At 48.6% G+C, this 14,139-nt stretch overlaps 3 protein-coding genes and 2 long non-coding RNA genes across 8 annotated transcripts; 3 read left to right on the forward strand and 2 right to left on the reverse strand.

The window, feature by feature from the left end:
- Nucleotides 1-1,207: 1,207 nt before the first annotated feature.
- On the forward strand, nt 1,208-3,255 carry LOC120653794 (monosaccharide-sensing protein 2-like; the record flags this gene model as incomplete). Its single annotated transcript, XM_039931463.1, has 1 exon — nt 1,208-3,255. A coding segment is annotated over exon 1 (1,935 nt), but the record flags the coding sequence as incomplete, so codon positions are not given.
- LOC120657731 lies at nt 3,256-4,490 on the forward strand. Its single transcript, XR_005668283.1, has 2 exons — nt 3,256-3,799; nt 3,887-4,490. It is a non-coding gene; the product is annotated as an uncharacterized LOC120657731 (long non-coding RNA).
- A 211-nt stretch (nt 4,491-4,701) lies between these two features.
- Nucleotides 4,702-5,875, forward strand: LOC120657730. The gene is made up of 3 exons (XR_005668282.1): nt 4,702-5,125; nt 5,558-5,594; nt 5,712-5,875. It is a non-coding gene; the product is annotated as an uncharacterized LOC120657730 (long non-coding RNA).
- Nucleotides 5,876-11,445: 5,570 nt separating this feature from the next.
- On the reverse strand, nt 11,446-12,475 carry LOC120657733 (probable E3 ubiquitin-protein ligase ATL44). Its single transcript, XM_039936153.1, has 2 exons — nt 12,414-12,475; nt 11,446-12,186 (listed from the first exon to the last, which is right to left on the reverse strand). The coding sequence occupies exon 2, from the start codon at nt 12,122-12,124 to the stop codon at nt 11,576-11,578; it is 549 nt and encodes a 182-aa protein (XP_039792087.1). The 5' UTR covers nt 12,125-12,186; nt 12,414-12,475; the 3' UTR covers nt 11,446-11,575.
- LOC120657732 (outer envelope pore protein 21, chloroplastic-like) lies at nt 11,468-13,981 on the reverse strand. 4 transcript variants are annotated; one of them, XR_005668284.1, is made up of 7 exons: nt 13,778-13,971; nt 13,618-13,701; nt 13,188-13,340; nt 12,975-13,073; nt 12,421-12,547; nt 12,107-12,189; nt 11,938-12,030 (listed from the first exon to the last, which is right to left on the reverse strand). XR_005668284.1 is itself a non-coding variant. In XM_039936151.1 (6 exons), exons 1-5 carry the CDS (start codon nt 13,865-13,867, stop codon nt 12,464-12,466), a joined length of 510 nt encoding a protein of 169 aa, XP_039792085.1. In that variant the 5' UTR covers nt 13,868-13,971; the 3' UTR covers nt 12,059-12,189; nt 12,421-12,463. The 4 variants fall into 4 exon arrangements, 3 of the variants coding, with proteins under 3 accessions (XP_039792084.1, XP_039792085.1, XP_039792086.1); XM_039936151.1 differs by lacking the exon at nt 11,938-12,030 and having other exon boundaries at nt 12,059-12,189; XM_039936150.1 differs by having other exon boundaries at nt 11,468-12,547; nt 13,778-13,981.
- Between the last annotated feature and the right edge of the window lie 158 nt (nt 13,982-14,139).

Consider the following 14,139-nt stretch of genomic DNA (forward strand, 5'->3'; position numbering starts at 1 on the left):
ACCAGAGCTGACATAAATACACATACTCCATTTGCAACACTAGAGCTGATGGTATACATAGTGGCGGAGCCAGGGGGTGCTGGGAGGGCTCCAGCCCCCCTACCTTCGTCACTTCATGGAGCCCATGCCCATGGAGTTCCTTCAAAGCCCCCTCTACAATTTTCAACCATGAATCAAGAGGGAGAGGAAAATGAGGAAGAAGAAGAAAAAGAAAAGAGAGAGGGAAGGAAGAAGAGGAGAAAAATGAGCCACCTAAATTCAAATTCTAGATGGTACACAATGTACAAGACATTGAACTAACTAGAGTGGAAGTGAGATGAAACTGGAAACCCCAAACGATATCAGCCTACCAGCCTACCCTAAATACAACCCTGCTGTTAATTAGTTGAAGGGTCATTCCCTTTATTGAAACAAGAAGAAAAAGATGTTTGAAAGTTTTTTGATTTGGTACCAACGGTACTGGTTTTTGGTAACAAAAAAAAACTAACCCAAGCTGTGGATTCGGCATGAATTCGGACTCTTTTTTTCTACCTATTAATGAAATGATGCGCAGCTCTCCAGCGTGTTCGAGAAAGAAAACGGTACCGGTTTTTGTGCAGCTGGAAAAAGGAAGTACAAGTTTGAATAATTGCTGTAAATATGAGGAGGGTGATTGCACTGGATCATCCAAGGGAGGGCCGGGCGGCCTCCAGATGGAGTCCAGAGTGGCAGAGAGGAGCGAGCGAGTGGGTAACCACAACCACGTTGAATTGGCGGCAACGCAGCGCAACTGTGCAAGGGGAGATTTTGATTGAACTGAAAGAGGGGGGAGATCTGAATCTGATATGAATATGATCGCCGGCCAGAGAGGAGATGGACATGGGAACAACTCCTCCTGCTGCCTCTTGCATCTAGTCATTCCCACGTGGCCTCGCAGCCGTAGATCTCTCTCTCCACTAACATGCATTTAACGAATTAAAAAATGCATTTAATCTGCTACTAGTACATATTAGTACGTATTTCCCTTCAATTTCTTGATGATTTTTTCTTTCAATCCATCTCAGCGGCCTGCCTGCCGTGGAAGATAAATCTTAATTAGATCAAGCAAGCGAACTGAAACACAGTCAACCATGCATGTGAATATTATTATTACTATTATTATTGTTTCCTTGCCAATTTATATTGCAAATTTGCAATCTCTCCGATCCGGCCGGCCTTATAAGCGAGGCAGCGCGCCGGCCATGTAATGTAGATCTCAATCTCGCAGTCAGTCTTCTTCGATTCTTCTTAGCTTCTTCTTCCTCCTCCAGGTAGCGGGCTAGCTGCTGCTGCTGCTGCTATATGCATGTGACATCCATCCATCATCCATCCTCCTCCTCCACCATGCGGGGCGCCGTGCTCGTCGCCGTCGCCGCGGCGATCGGCAACATGCTCCAGGGATGGGACAACGCCAGCATCGCCGGCGCCGTTCTCTACATCAAGCGCGAGTTCCACCTCGAGTCGCAGCCCACCATCGAGGGCCTCGTCGTCGCCACCTCGCTCATCGGCGCCACCGTCATCACCACCTTCTCCGGCCCCGTCTCCGACTCGGTCGGCCGGCGCCCCATGCTCATCGCCTCCTCGGTGCTCTACTTCCTCGCCGGCCTCCTCATGCTCTGGTCCCCCAACGTGCACGTGCTCCTGCTCTCGCGCCTCGTCGACGGCTTCGCCATCGGCCTCGCCGTCACCCTCGTCCCCGTCTACATCTCCGAGACGGCGCCGCCCGAGATCCGGGGCCTCCTCAACACGCTGCCGCAGTTCACCGGCTCCGGGGGCATGTTCCTCTCCTACTGCGTCGTGTTCGCCATGACGCTGGCGCCGCAGCCCGACTGGCGGCTCATGCTCGGCGCCCTCTCCCTGCTCTCCCTCCTCTACCTACTGCTCACCATCTGCTACCTGCCCGAGTCGCCGCGCTGGCTCGTCAGCAAGGGCAGGATGAAGGAGGCCCGGGCCGTGCTCCAGATGCTCAGGGGCCGGGACGACGTGGCCGGGGAGATGGCGCTGCTCGTCGAGGGCCTGGGCACCGCCGGCGACACGGCCATCGAGGAGTACATCGTGGGGCCGGCGGCTGATCATGAGGAGGCCGACGGCAGGGTGACGCTGTACGGGCCCGAGCGCGGCATGTCGTGGGTGGCGCAGCCGCTGCCGCTTGGCGCGGGCGGGCAGGGCAGCATGCTGGGCAGCGCCATCGGCCTGGGCTCGCGGCAGGGCAGCGTGCTCGATCACCTCCGGGACCCCGTCGTGGCGCTCCTCGGCAGCGTGCACGACCTCAAGCCCGCCGCCGCCCCTGAGGGCAGCATGTTCTTCTCCAAGTCCAACCTCGGCAGCATGCTGAGCTTCCACGACACGGCGCCGCCCGTGGTTGACTGGGACGAGGAGAAGGACGGCGGCGAGCAGCTGGCGGCCTCGGACGACGAGGGTGTCCGCGCGCCGCTGCTGGACGGCCGCGGGCTTGGGCGGCTGAGCAGCAGCATGCACGAGACGGCGACGACGATGGGCATCGGCGGCGGGTGGCAGCTGGCGTGGAAGTACGCGGACGGGCCGGAGAGCGGCGGCGTGGTGAAGAGGATTTACCTGCACGAGGAGGCGGGCGGCGGCGGCGTGCACGCGGCGGCGCTGGTGAGCCAGTCGGCGCTGTACCTGCACGGCACGGCGAAGCAGGAGGAGGAGGCTGGGCCGGCGCTGGCTCACCCCGCGGCGGCGGCGGAGCAGGCTGGGGGGAGCTCATCAAGGTGGCGCGAGCTCCTGATGGCGCCGGGCGTGCGGCACGCGCTGGTGTGCGGCGTCACGATGCAGGTCCTGCAGCAGTTCTCCGGCATCAACGGCGTGCTCTACTACACGCCGCAGATCCTGAAGCAGGCCGGCGTGAGCGTGCTCCTGGCGAGCCTGGGCCTCGGCGCCGACTCCACCTCCATCCTCATCAGCGGCCTGACGACGCTGCTGATGCTGCCGGCCATCGGCGTGGCGATGCGGCTCATGAACGTGTCGGGGCGGCGCAGCCTGCTGCTGTGGACGCTCCCGGTGCTGATCGCGTCGCTGGTGGTGCTGGTGGCGGCGAGCGTGGTGCCCATGGCGGCGGCGGCGCACGCAGCGGTGGCGACGGGGAGCGTCATGGTGTACCTGTGCTGCTTCGTGATGGGGTTCGGCCCTATCCCCAACATCCTGTGCGCCGAGATCTTCCCGACGCGGGTGCGCGGGCTGTGCATCGCCATCTGCTCGCTGGCCTTCTGGCCGACGCGGTTATTGTGCGCACAGTGGTCCGCGCCCACCCGACGCCGAAGCGAGGAGACCCATGCCCACCCAACTGCTGAGCCGTTGGATGGACTTCAAGATTCGCAGACGGCCCATATCTAAGAGATGAATCGTCAATTAGAATCGTCATAACCGTGCGCAAATGAAAAATGCGTTCACACGGAGCCTCTGGCGCGTCCACACCAAAGCTGGTCCACTGTGGCGACAAGTCATCACCTCTCTCTAGATCCTTCTACCTGCGCCAGCGTCTGCTCTCCTGTACCTAGATCTTTCCATCTCCGTCGCCCCCATAGCAAAGAAACCTCGAGAAAACAAAGTATGGCGAGCACAAGCAGTGGCAGAAGCTCAACCCGATCCAGCGCTTGTGGAGGACGCGGCGGCGATGCGGATCGAGGAACTTCTTGGTCGGGAGGGGCCCCTAGAGTATGAACCAGCCGTGTACTGCAAGTGCAAGAAGAAAGCGCCGAGATGGATTTCCAGAAGCATTATGAACCCTGGGAGGAGGTACTATGCCTGCATCAACCGCCGGGTAGGTGCTTTACCTCCTGTACGAGAGTTGAATTTGGTTTTTTTTCCGGTTCAACCAAAATGTTGAATGTAGATCTGATTACTACAGGCAGGCGGATGCAATTTCTGGCAGTGGCATGATGAAGACAGCAGTACCCCATTTGTGAAGCAATTGCTGATAGATTTGAGGGACAAGGTTTGGGCTTTGGCTAAAGAGAACGCAGAACTGAGAGATTCTTTTGCTGACGCGAGATCAGGAACGGAACAACTTGTTGGGACACTGCAGTGGACTGCCTTGACGACAGCTCTAGCAGATAAGGAGTCCGAAGTCTTTTCATTAACTGGCAAACTGAAGAAATTAGAAACCCAAAGGCAATTACTAGTGGTAGCAATAATTGGCTGTATGTGTATTGTTGTTGGCATGCTGTTTACTTAGTACGCCCAGTAGCAGATCGAGCTTGGCTTAGTATGACGAGCAGAAAAAAAATATGAGCATGGACTTTAGTAGCTGGAACATGTAGCAGATGCAGGGGTCGCTTTAGTGCTGGTGAGTAGCCAAGTATATGCCTAGAAAATTTAGGGATGTTATGACAATGAACATGGTATGCGTATGTTCCAATTTGTCTAAGTTGTTGTCGGCAACGATGCCCTGTATTATAACACTGGGCCTTCGTTATAGCAATTCGAGTGGGCAGCACACATTGGCTTTGAAACAATGTTGTTGGTGCGAAATTCAGTAAAATGTAGTATTCGTAACAACTTGCAGCATTGTTGGTGCGAAATAACACGTAGCTCTTGTTTTTTGGTTTGAATACAACTTGCAGTATTCATTGATGGTCCCCCCCTGATATTCGCATGTCTGCCAATAATTGTCTGTAATGACAGACAAGATCCTACCCTTATTTTACTCATGTAAAAGGTGGTTTAGTATAAACTGGGACATATCCTAATTTCAAAAATGATGCATTACTTCCAATTTGTTCCCAAAAAGAAATGAATGTGATATTTGCAATTAACTCATAACCCAAGCAAGCATGTATAGAAGCCTACAAAAAAAGCCTCAAGTTCCGCCAGGAAAGGCGACTAAAAAAAAACGTTGGAGGAAAAAACATTATCGTCAGGAGTTCCCATTTTATATTGAACTTATCTCTTATTCCTGCAGACATCATTTTCATTAAAGAATTGAGTAGCAGTCTGTTTTCTGGCCTTATATATAGAGTTGTTAATATAATTGGACACATATATATAAAGTTGTTAATATGATTAGCCATATATAGAGAGTTGTTAATATGCAGGGGTTCGGGTGGATGCGGGCGACCATGATGTGGTCCAGCATGACGTTGACAAGGTAACTCACTACACCATTCAGAAACAGAATAATAAAATCCACACGAAGATAGTTTAATTCCATTTCATCCACGGCAAGAGTATATGACTCTGATGGGTCTTGAATGGGTCTGAGATGTATTGTTGGAGTAGTGATGGTAGAACTTCACCCAAAATTTGAATGTTGCACTTGTAATTGTGTCAAAAAACCCAGAAAAGGACGGTAAATATGGTCAAACATGAGATTCCATAAGTAGTGTTAATTTCTCAGGAAGAAAAAAGGAAAGTGTGCATCGAATCAATTATTTCCAAATGCGTTTTATAGAAAATAAAGAGCAGTGCACCCCCATACATATGAGTACAAAACCAAAATGGTGGCATTTTAACATTATGGCCTTATTTGTAGGGGACGTCTGCGTAAATTCTAATTGCTGTAATTGTTTCGTTCTTGTAGCTTGAATCAGACGGACTTCTAGCTCTGAGAAAAAATGGTACTTGCATATAGAAAAATGTTGTTATGGATTGGAGCATTGACTATTGATTTTCTTTCTACATAGCTGCCTCCTGACTACATATATTCATAAAAGTATGGTGTGATTGTTGGACAGAAACAAAAAAGCTGGGACGTATCAATACATTGGAGCAGGAGGCAGGGTCGCCCTTAAAAAAAACAGTTGGTAAGATACATACTATGAAAATCGCAAACCTATATTCGTTCGTCATATAAATTAAAATGATTGTTTTCGGCGCAAGTGCATTGATATAAAAAGTCAGAATGCCCATCTTGACGACTCATATATAGTGCTGAGATATATTGATTGGTTTGCGATCATTAAATTTCGACGTAGACGGATAAAGATCATTGCACATTTTCAGGCTGCGCATGCCATGATATAGCAAATATCGTCCATTTAAAAACTACATATACATGAATAGTTCATGACTTCACAAATTTGGACTTCTTAAAACTTAGTAAAGACAATCCTTGTGATCAAAATAAATATTGTCAGAATGATATATAGCTACGAGCGCGATAACAAATATCACGCTCGCACGGACTACCTGTATTGTGCGTACAACTTCATATATAGCCATGCAGTCGCTACGCATCAGACTTGTACAAAAATACAAGTAGAATAGTAAGTAAAGACGCAGAAAAGGAGCAGCTTGAAATGACATCACGAAAAAGGTCCATGGACATAAAGACCAAGTTGACATGCATAACGAAATACATCATAGATCAACAAGGAAGAAAAAGGTAGAGCTGCATACGGTCCAGCACTATAATACATTATGTGAGTACAAAAAGTGCGCTGCATACTTCATTAACGAGTTTCAACGTCGAGTTCACAATAACCTCATGGCCGCCCGGTTCACCATCCCTGCTAGCCTCTGCCATCCCGATTTGTCCTGGCTCTTCCATATATCCCTTGTGTAGATTTGATCTGAAGAATCGCTTTGACACCGTCCTCTGATTGCATTCATGCAATCATCATCACCAAAATCCTACTTTACCCAATGATGCAAAACCGGAAAAACTACTCACCTCTTCAAGCCTATGTAAGATTTCCAATCGGACGAGCACCTCCCTCTTCGACCTTCACAGGCTCCTTCCTAGATCCCGCTTCTTGCGCTCTAACTCTCCAACTATACCTCCCCCCAACTGGAATGGCATCACCGCATTTTAGCGTCCGCATACAAGCGAATGTTCTGGAATCGGAAACATGTACCCATCCAAGTCAACGCGTTCCCACTTGCAATGGACACGGTTCTCACTACTTTGACTTTTGTGTCGTCCACCAAGAGATTAAAATTACAATGACAAGTTAGTACTCAGTAACCTCAAAGGCGCAGCTCATGAATCTTAGCGCGCCAGATTGGATCCCAGCCGTTGGCTACCGCGTGGGCACGGGCCGCTGTGCGCACTAGAACATTTACGCCTTCTGGCTCGGCGACATCGCCGTCACCTACAGCCTGCCGGTGATGCTCAAGCTCAACTGGGTGGGGCTCACGGGGTCTTCGCCTTGTACGCCGTCGTCTGCTGCCTGGCGATTGCTCAACCAAATGAAGCCCTCCGAGAGCCTTTGGCTGTTTGGCCAGTCCTATCGTGCCACGTACGTGCAAGTCGTGGAGAGTCTCGCCACGCGTCAGCCTCCGGCGGTTCGCGTCCACCCTATGCCGCTACGTGCGGTAGAAATAAAGGAGGCCCACGCGGGGACCCGAGCGTCGTCGTTGCCCGCAGACCCAATCGTCTCCGCTAGCTTCATCACGCCTTGCCTCACCTCGTGGTCGTCGCCTCGCAAGCTGTCGCCTCCTCCGTATCGCAGCACCATCGGCAGCCTTCTCTGAGCCGATCCTCCTCCCCCGTTGGCTGTGAAGAAGGGCACAATGCTGTGCCCATGGTGGAGGCGGCGGATTCGTTGCCGGAGGGGAACGCACGACAACAACAAACATCAGCATAGGGCAGCCGCCCTAGGTTCCTGTGGGCGAGCTCCATATCATATCGCAGTTCGCTCAAGTCCGGCGAGGGTTAATGGCAGCACGGCGGCGCCCTCGGCGAGAAGGATAACGGCGTTGGCCAGGCTTGACATTGAGGGCGACTAGGCTAGCATGGGTCGCCTCGCCTGGTGGTTCCTCCGGCCCAACGCCACGTGCAGGGTCTTCTTCCTCTTCCAATCCACCCAGCATGGAGCCGCCGGCGCCGTCGGCCATCCTACCCCCGAGTCGCGGAGCCCCCCTCCCCCGTTCGGGCCCTCGGCAGTCGGCCGCCGCCGCGGGCGCCTGCAGGCCTCCTCGCCCCGACCCCCGTGCTCCGCCCTAGGTATTTTCGTGAGCTGGCTTCGCCACTTGCCATGGAGGTGGGTGGATAAAGGAGCTGCAAGGGGCTCCATCAACGCATGGAGGTCAGCTCACAGTCCCTCGCTCAAATAGTCGGATGCAAGCCTGTGCCTCTTCCTCTCGCTCATATGTTGGTCCCGTTCGCCATCCTCCCTGCGCAACCTTGGACGGCCGCCTCTCCTCTTTATCCTCCTGCAGCGACGGCCTCGCATCTATCTTAATTAAGGTGCTTCGCTGCCGGATGCAGGCTCTCAATCTTCCTTGAGTGCGTCGTCGCCATCATCAGTTGCGCAGGTGACGAGTCCATATCAGCACTACATGTATACTTCTCTCTGTTGATTGCAACTAATCTTTGTTTCTGTCTTTGGTTAGCTGAATAATCACTAGCCATTTTATTTTGCAGTTACCTTCTGATGAATCTAAAGATACTAAAACAAAATGCATCTTTGGCATTACGGGAGTTACAATGTTTATACTGTGCTACTCTAATTCCAGTTCGTTCCACTACATTGGATTTAGCTTATAGCATGTAGGTAAACCTTCTAACCTCTTTGACTTACAAATTATAACATATCTGATCACTTTAAGCTGTTGTATGTTGGAGGAACCTGAGAGTATTTCTGCTAGGTCTGAAAAGAGGAAATTTACTAATAACCCGCAAGGGGATTATTTAGCAATTACATACACATGAAACGATCTACCATGGTATCTTCTTTATCTGAATTTTGAAGTCAAATACCTTACATTAAGATTGAAGATGTATTGAAATTGGTACTGGTTACGTACATGTAGTTTCAACATGCTCTCATTTATTCAATTTATCAGACTAAATTTTTATTAATGTAGCTCATGGCATGAGGGCGCTCTGTTTCCTTCCGTGCACATAGGCCTCAAAGTTTTCTTATTTTGTGATGAAAAAAGTCAGGCATTGACAATATTATGTTAGTGGTAAGGAAAGTAAACTGGCAAAAAAGAGTGATACGATTGATGTGAAAAAGTTAGTATTAAAATTTTGTTATTATATTTCCTCCCCGCCTCTTGATTGTACATAAAAGAAAAAAAATGTATTCATTTTGCTTTGTGTCTATTTCTTTTAGGGAACCTCTAAGGTGTTTCCCCTCAACCCATGTTATGTACTCCTATGGTGTTACAGTACATGTGTAATTACCTTCGATGACGATAAATTAGCTATTTGTGATCTTAGCTGACTAAGAATCATGTGATCACTGTGTTCCACTAATATTTATTCTTATTGCACTTCCTATCTTTTGTTTTATGCTGTTATTATGTTTATTTTGATTTCTCTATTTTCCAAGTGCCTTCTATTCCTGTGTCTTCTATTCCTGGCAAAAGTTAATGCTTCACTAGAGAGATTAGTTGTCAGGATATCCTTGCGGGCCTTCAACATTAGTTAAAGCCTATCGATTTCCAGAGACATTTTTCCTTTTCATCAGCTAATGTTCTTCTTAACCAGGATTGCCTTTCTTCAAATCTCAAGATCTGTTTGCAGTAGTCTTAAGTATTTTTTTAAGGTTGTTCTCATCATTTAATAAAAAAATCCATTACAAAAATTGCCATGATATAAAAAAAGTAGCTTCGAATTTAGAATTTGCATAATCTTTTAAATTATCCAATATCAGTAATTAGTAGCTTAGTCCTCCAGTTCTGTCCAGGAATAGGGCAAGCTATTTTGGTAAAAGCTGCGGATTCAATTAGTCTTCTTGGTTGCCTTTCAATTTTACACAAAATATTTGTGTTCCATTTTGCAGATTTGCTCATGGGTTGACAAACTGAGCTAGAGGTATATGATCTACAATGTTGCATTCCTGCTTTGGATTTATTTGCCAAGCAGTGATACTAAATCTGAACACCTATTCAGAATTTCAAACTGACCATGGACTCTGTGATAGCCTTGTGTTTTATTATTATGCCCAGTTACAACGCCATTTGAAAATGCAGGAATTCAGTTTGAAACTCTAAGCCCTGAAAATGTCAAGTTGTATTTGTTTTTTTTTTGTCTAGACTAAAACCTCTGGCCATGAACTTGGTTAGATGGGGCTGAACACAAATGAAGTGTGACCTTTGGTGCCATGTGGTGAGGGAAGGATCCAACATCTAATGCCTCCATTTAACTTTTCTCTTTTCTAACATGCTATTTCCTTGGGTTTCATTGAATAATCACCTACACCTGGATCTGTTGTCTGGTAAGATTCTTTTGCCGATTTGGGATTTTAGCTACATTGTAAAAAGTACATAAGAGTGATTTATTTCTGAAATATTGTTCTCACCCTTCAATAAACAAAATCCATTGTAAAAATTGCCCTGATACAAAGAGGTAGCTTTGAATTCGCACAATCTGTTAGATTATTCAATCAATGTCAATAATTAGCTTAGTCATTCATTTCTGTTCAGTAATAGACCATGCTATTTTTGTAAAAACTGCAATTCAATTAGCATTTTTTGTCGTCTTCAAATTTTACACAATTAGCCAACTGAGCTAGAGGTATATAATTTATATTCTTGCATTCATGATCTAGATTTATTTGCCAAGCAGTGACACTAAATCTGAATGCCTGTGCAGAATTTCAAATTCCCTATGGACTCTGCGATACCTTTATTGTTTCTTATCGTGTCCAGTTAGCAAGCATTTGAAAATGATTAGTTTGCAGTTTTATATTACTCCCTGAGAATCTTAAGCTGTATTTTGTTTTCCCTTTTGGCTAGAATTTTGTCCATGAACTTGGTTAGCTGGGGCTCGACACAAGATAAGTATGACCTTTGGTGCCATATTCGGGGTGATGGAAGGAGCCAGTTCCGTAGATTTCTATCTTTTAGCATAGTACTTCCTTCGGTTTCACTGAACACTGACCTATGCCTGAATCTTTTGTCTTGGTAATTTTTTTATCCAATTGGGATTCCAGGTTATAAAAAGTATAGTAACCTTGATCCTGACTCCTTGAGTAATATGTGCAGGAGACCTATGCCTGGATCACTCACATGATCAACAACCTACTACATGTACAATCATCAATTACCCTTTCTTATGGACATTCAGCTACATAGGGCCATTCTAATAAATAACAATTTGTGTTCTTTGCTAAGATACACAAGTATCGTATTGTATGATGATGATGTTGCTCCTCCATGTCTCCAACCCATGCTGTTGTTGCAACCTTTAAAAATGGTTGTGCAGATATGAAACTATGTAAATGCATGATTAGTGCAACACAATCCATACACTGGCATGCACGACTGCTCTACGGGCGCAGCGTTAGCGCGCCTGCCTTCCTAGTCTTCTTCTGTTACTAAAGAAAATGAGGCATGGAATCAAAAAGAAAAAAAAGGAAATGAGGCATGCATGCGTGATAGTGGAGGTGGCACTTGCTTCGCTTTGCGAGGTCAAACCAAACAAAAGCATCGGCCAGGAGCTAAAGAGAATGAATTCCATTGGGGAGAGACCTCATTGATGCCGTAACAAATGCTGCCTTTCTCACTGATGGGATGTTTGGCTGGAGACCAAAGTTCATTTCATGGTACCATGATGCATCTCATTGATTGTATACTGCTGCTGCTGTAGTCTGTAGTAGACGATGAGATTAGTACTTGATGAACAGATACATAGATGACGACGGCGCTAGGTTGTTGCGTCCCCAGCGGCCGCGGCCGCCCCGCACCTCCGGCAGGTGAGGACGGCGGCGCGGCAGGAGGGGCAGCTGGCGTGGGCGCCCAGCCAGGTATCGATGCAGGCAGCATGGAAGCCGTGGCCGCAAAGCGGCTGCAGCCGGAGCTCATCTCCCTCAGCCAACACCACCAGACAGATGGCGCACTCCCTCTCCTCTCCAACTCCTCCTGATCTTGAGGCAGCTGCTGCTTGCAACGACACCGTGGGCAGCGTCTCGATCGCCGCCTTCTTCAGCCCCTTCGGTGCCTGTACCTCCGTGGCGGTTGGGTTGATGTTGCTGCCACCGCCGCCACCACTGTTGCGTCTGCGGCAGGTGCACCGCGCGACGAGGGCAAGCCCGGCCACGCAGATGAGGGCGCAGAGGAGGGACGCCAGGATCACCACTGTGTCCGAGTCCCCTGCTGCATCTGCATGACCATCACAAAGCAGGGGAGGAGATGGAGATGGAGATGGGCCATTGCCGGCTGAGTGGAGGCGGCTCACCATCACCGGAGCGCGCATGCTCAACCCAACAAACTCGCCTGCCTTGTGCTGCCTGCCCGCCTGGGGGTGAGGAGGTGCAGCTGCTTTTATAGACAAAAGACAATCTGATGACTCAGTCACTGTCACGGGCAGATGAGAGCCCTTTGGCATGATGGCTACAGTATACTAACTACTACACAACCCTTGACAAGAGCACCAAAGCTGATAGCTTGTAGTAGATGAAAGCAGATGATTGATTAGTTTCTGGTTCTCGTAAATAATGCATGAATGCACTTTCTGGTGCAGTACAAACAAGTAGAAACGATACCACTCACTTGGAGCCTCCCTAAACAATCACCATTGAGGAGTGGCTTCGGATCACATATCAAATCTAACATCCCATTTCCCATCCATATAAGCATTCAGTGTCCAATTGTTTTCTCTAAGCTGGAGATAAGGCACCTGCAGTCAGATAATACTTTTAAAAAATCACAACAAGGCATGAGGTCAATCTTCTTGCTCCCCCCCCCCCACTTTTTATCTTAGCCACAAATTGGAAGCTACTAATACTTTGCATAAATCAAATTTGGTAGGCACCTAGGATGCTTTACTTAAAAATTTAGTCAGCAGCATATGCAGCTTCCAAATAGAACAGCAAATTAGATAGCCTCGGCAAAAAAAAAAAAAAGGCTGACACAGACCAGACTACAAGGCCCAACAGGTAATTTTCAATGTAACTAAAACTTTGCGACTCTAGAACACTGGATTTGTTCGTATTTATCTTTTTGGAATGCACCCATGCATTGTATTGTAGTCTGTGTGCATAATTAAAAGATGATTGTACTTGTACAAGTACAACTAGGGCATAAATGATGAGGGGCTTGGTTACCTTGTCATAGAATTCATAGCCAAGTTTGAGCCTGACATCTTGGCCTCTCCTCAAGTCAAGTATGGTCCAGGCCAATTCGACGGCCCCAGTTCTATTCTTCTGCATGGAGTGAAGCAGAGGTTTGATGAAAATGAAATCACAGGAGTAAACAAAGAGGCCCTGCAAAGACGTGAGCATGATTTGTGAAAGGAAATGGGATGGGGAGTTAGGTACCGGCTTGAACTCTGCGTCTGTAAGCAGGCGGGCCTTGAGGTTTAGTCCTAGCAAGCCATTGGATGTGAAGGGGAGGGCCTTCTTGGCGCGAAGATTGTAGGTGAGGTCATTGCCTTTGTGCAAGTGGACGCCAACTCCGAGGTTGGCCGAGAGCTAGGCATGGCACGCATTTGGCAATGTGAGCAGAGGTGGTGTGCATAGAAAAGAAAATATTATTAGAACTGCTTTACACAGCTTGATCTCTAGGGTCACCTGGATTTTTATGATATAGTCTGTGGGTTCATAGAGACCTAATCTTAATCTAATTACGTAATCCAAGTGAATTTAAGTGACCTACTCGGATTACAATGTTCTAGTCCTAGTTTAATACAACTCCTACTCTAACAGTGTGGTGGTCTGTCTGGAGCGGGGAGGAGGGGAGGGAGCTGACCTGGGGGTAGAATTGCCTGACAAAGAGAGCAAGGTAGCTTGGGGCAGCAGCTCCGGCGGTGCTTGCGTCCATCTCCCCATGAGCCTGCCGTCAATCATCCGATGAAATGCGATGGTAAGGGGGTGCGGTGGAGGCGAATGGGGAACGGAAGAGAACCTGCCTGTATTAGGGAGTTGTAGCCGAGGGGAAGCTTCTCCTTGGCGTGGATGCGGAGGCCGCCGCCGCCGCGCAGGCGCAGGGAGGTCTCCATTAACGGGTTTGTTTGACTATTGAGGAGGAGGAGGAGGAGGAGGAGGAGGAGGAGAGGGAGCGCAGCAGCAGAGACTCTGGGTGATTCGATGCTCTCTCTCTGCCGGCGGCCTGGCCCTCTCTGCCTGCGGAGGAGAGACTGACAAGAAGACGACGACGCCGACGAAGCGGAGACATTGGGCCGGCCCATTCTACCTAGTAGTAGTAGTAGTAGAACTTTGGTGGGCTTCCCTGGGCTGGTCTGGGCTGGCCTTTTAGATAGATAGACCGAGT

Source organism: Panicum virgatum, chromosome 1N, assembly GCF_016808335.1.
Source record: "Panicum virgatum strain AP13 chromosome 1N, P.virgatum_v5, whole genome shotgun sequence".
In the NCBI taxonomy this organism is placed as follows: Eukaryota; Viridiplantae; Streptophyta; class Magnoliopsida; order Poales; family Poaceae; genus Panicum; species Panicum virgatum.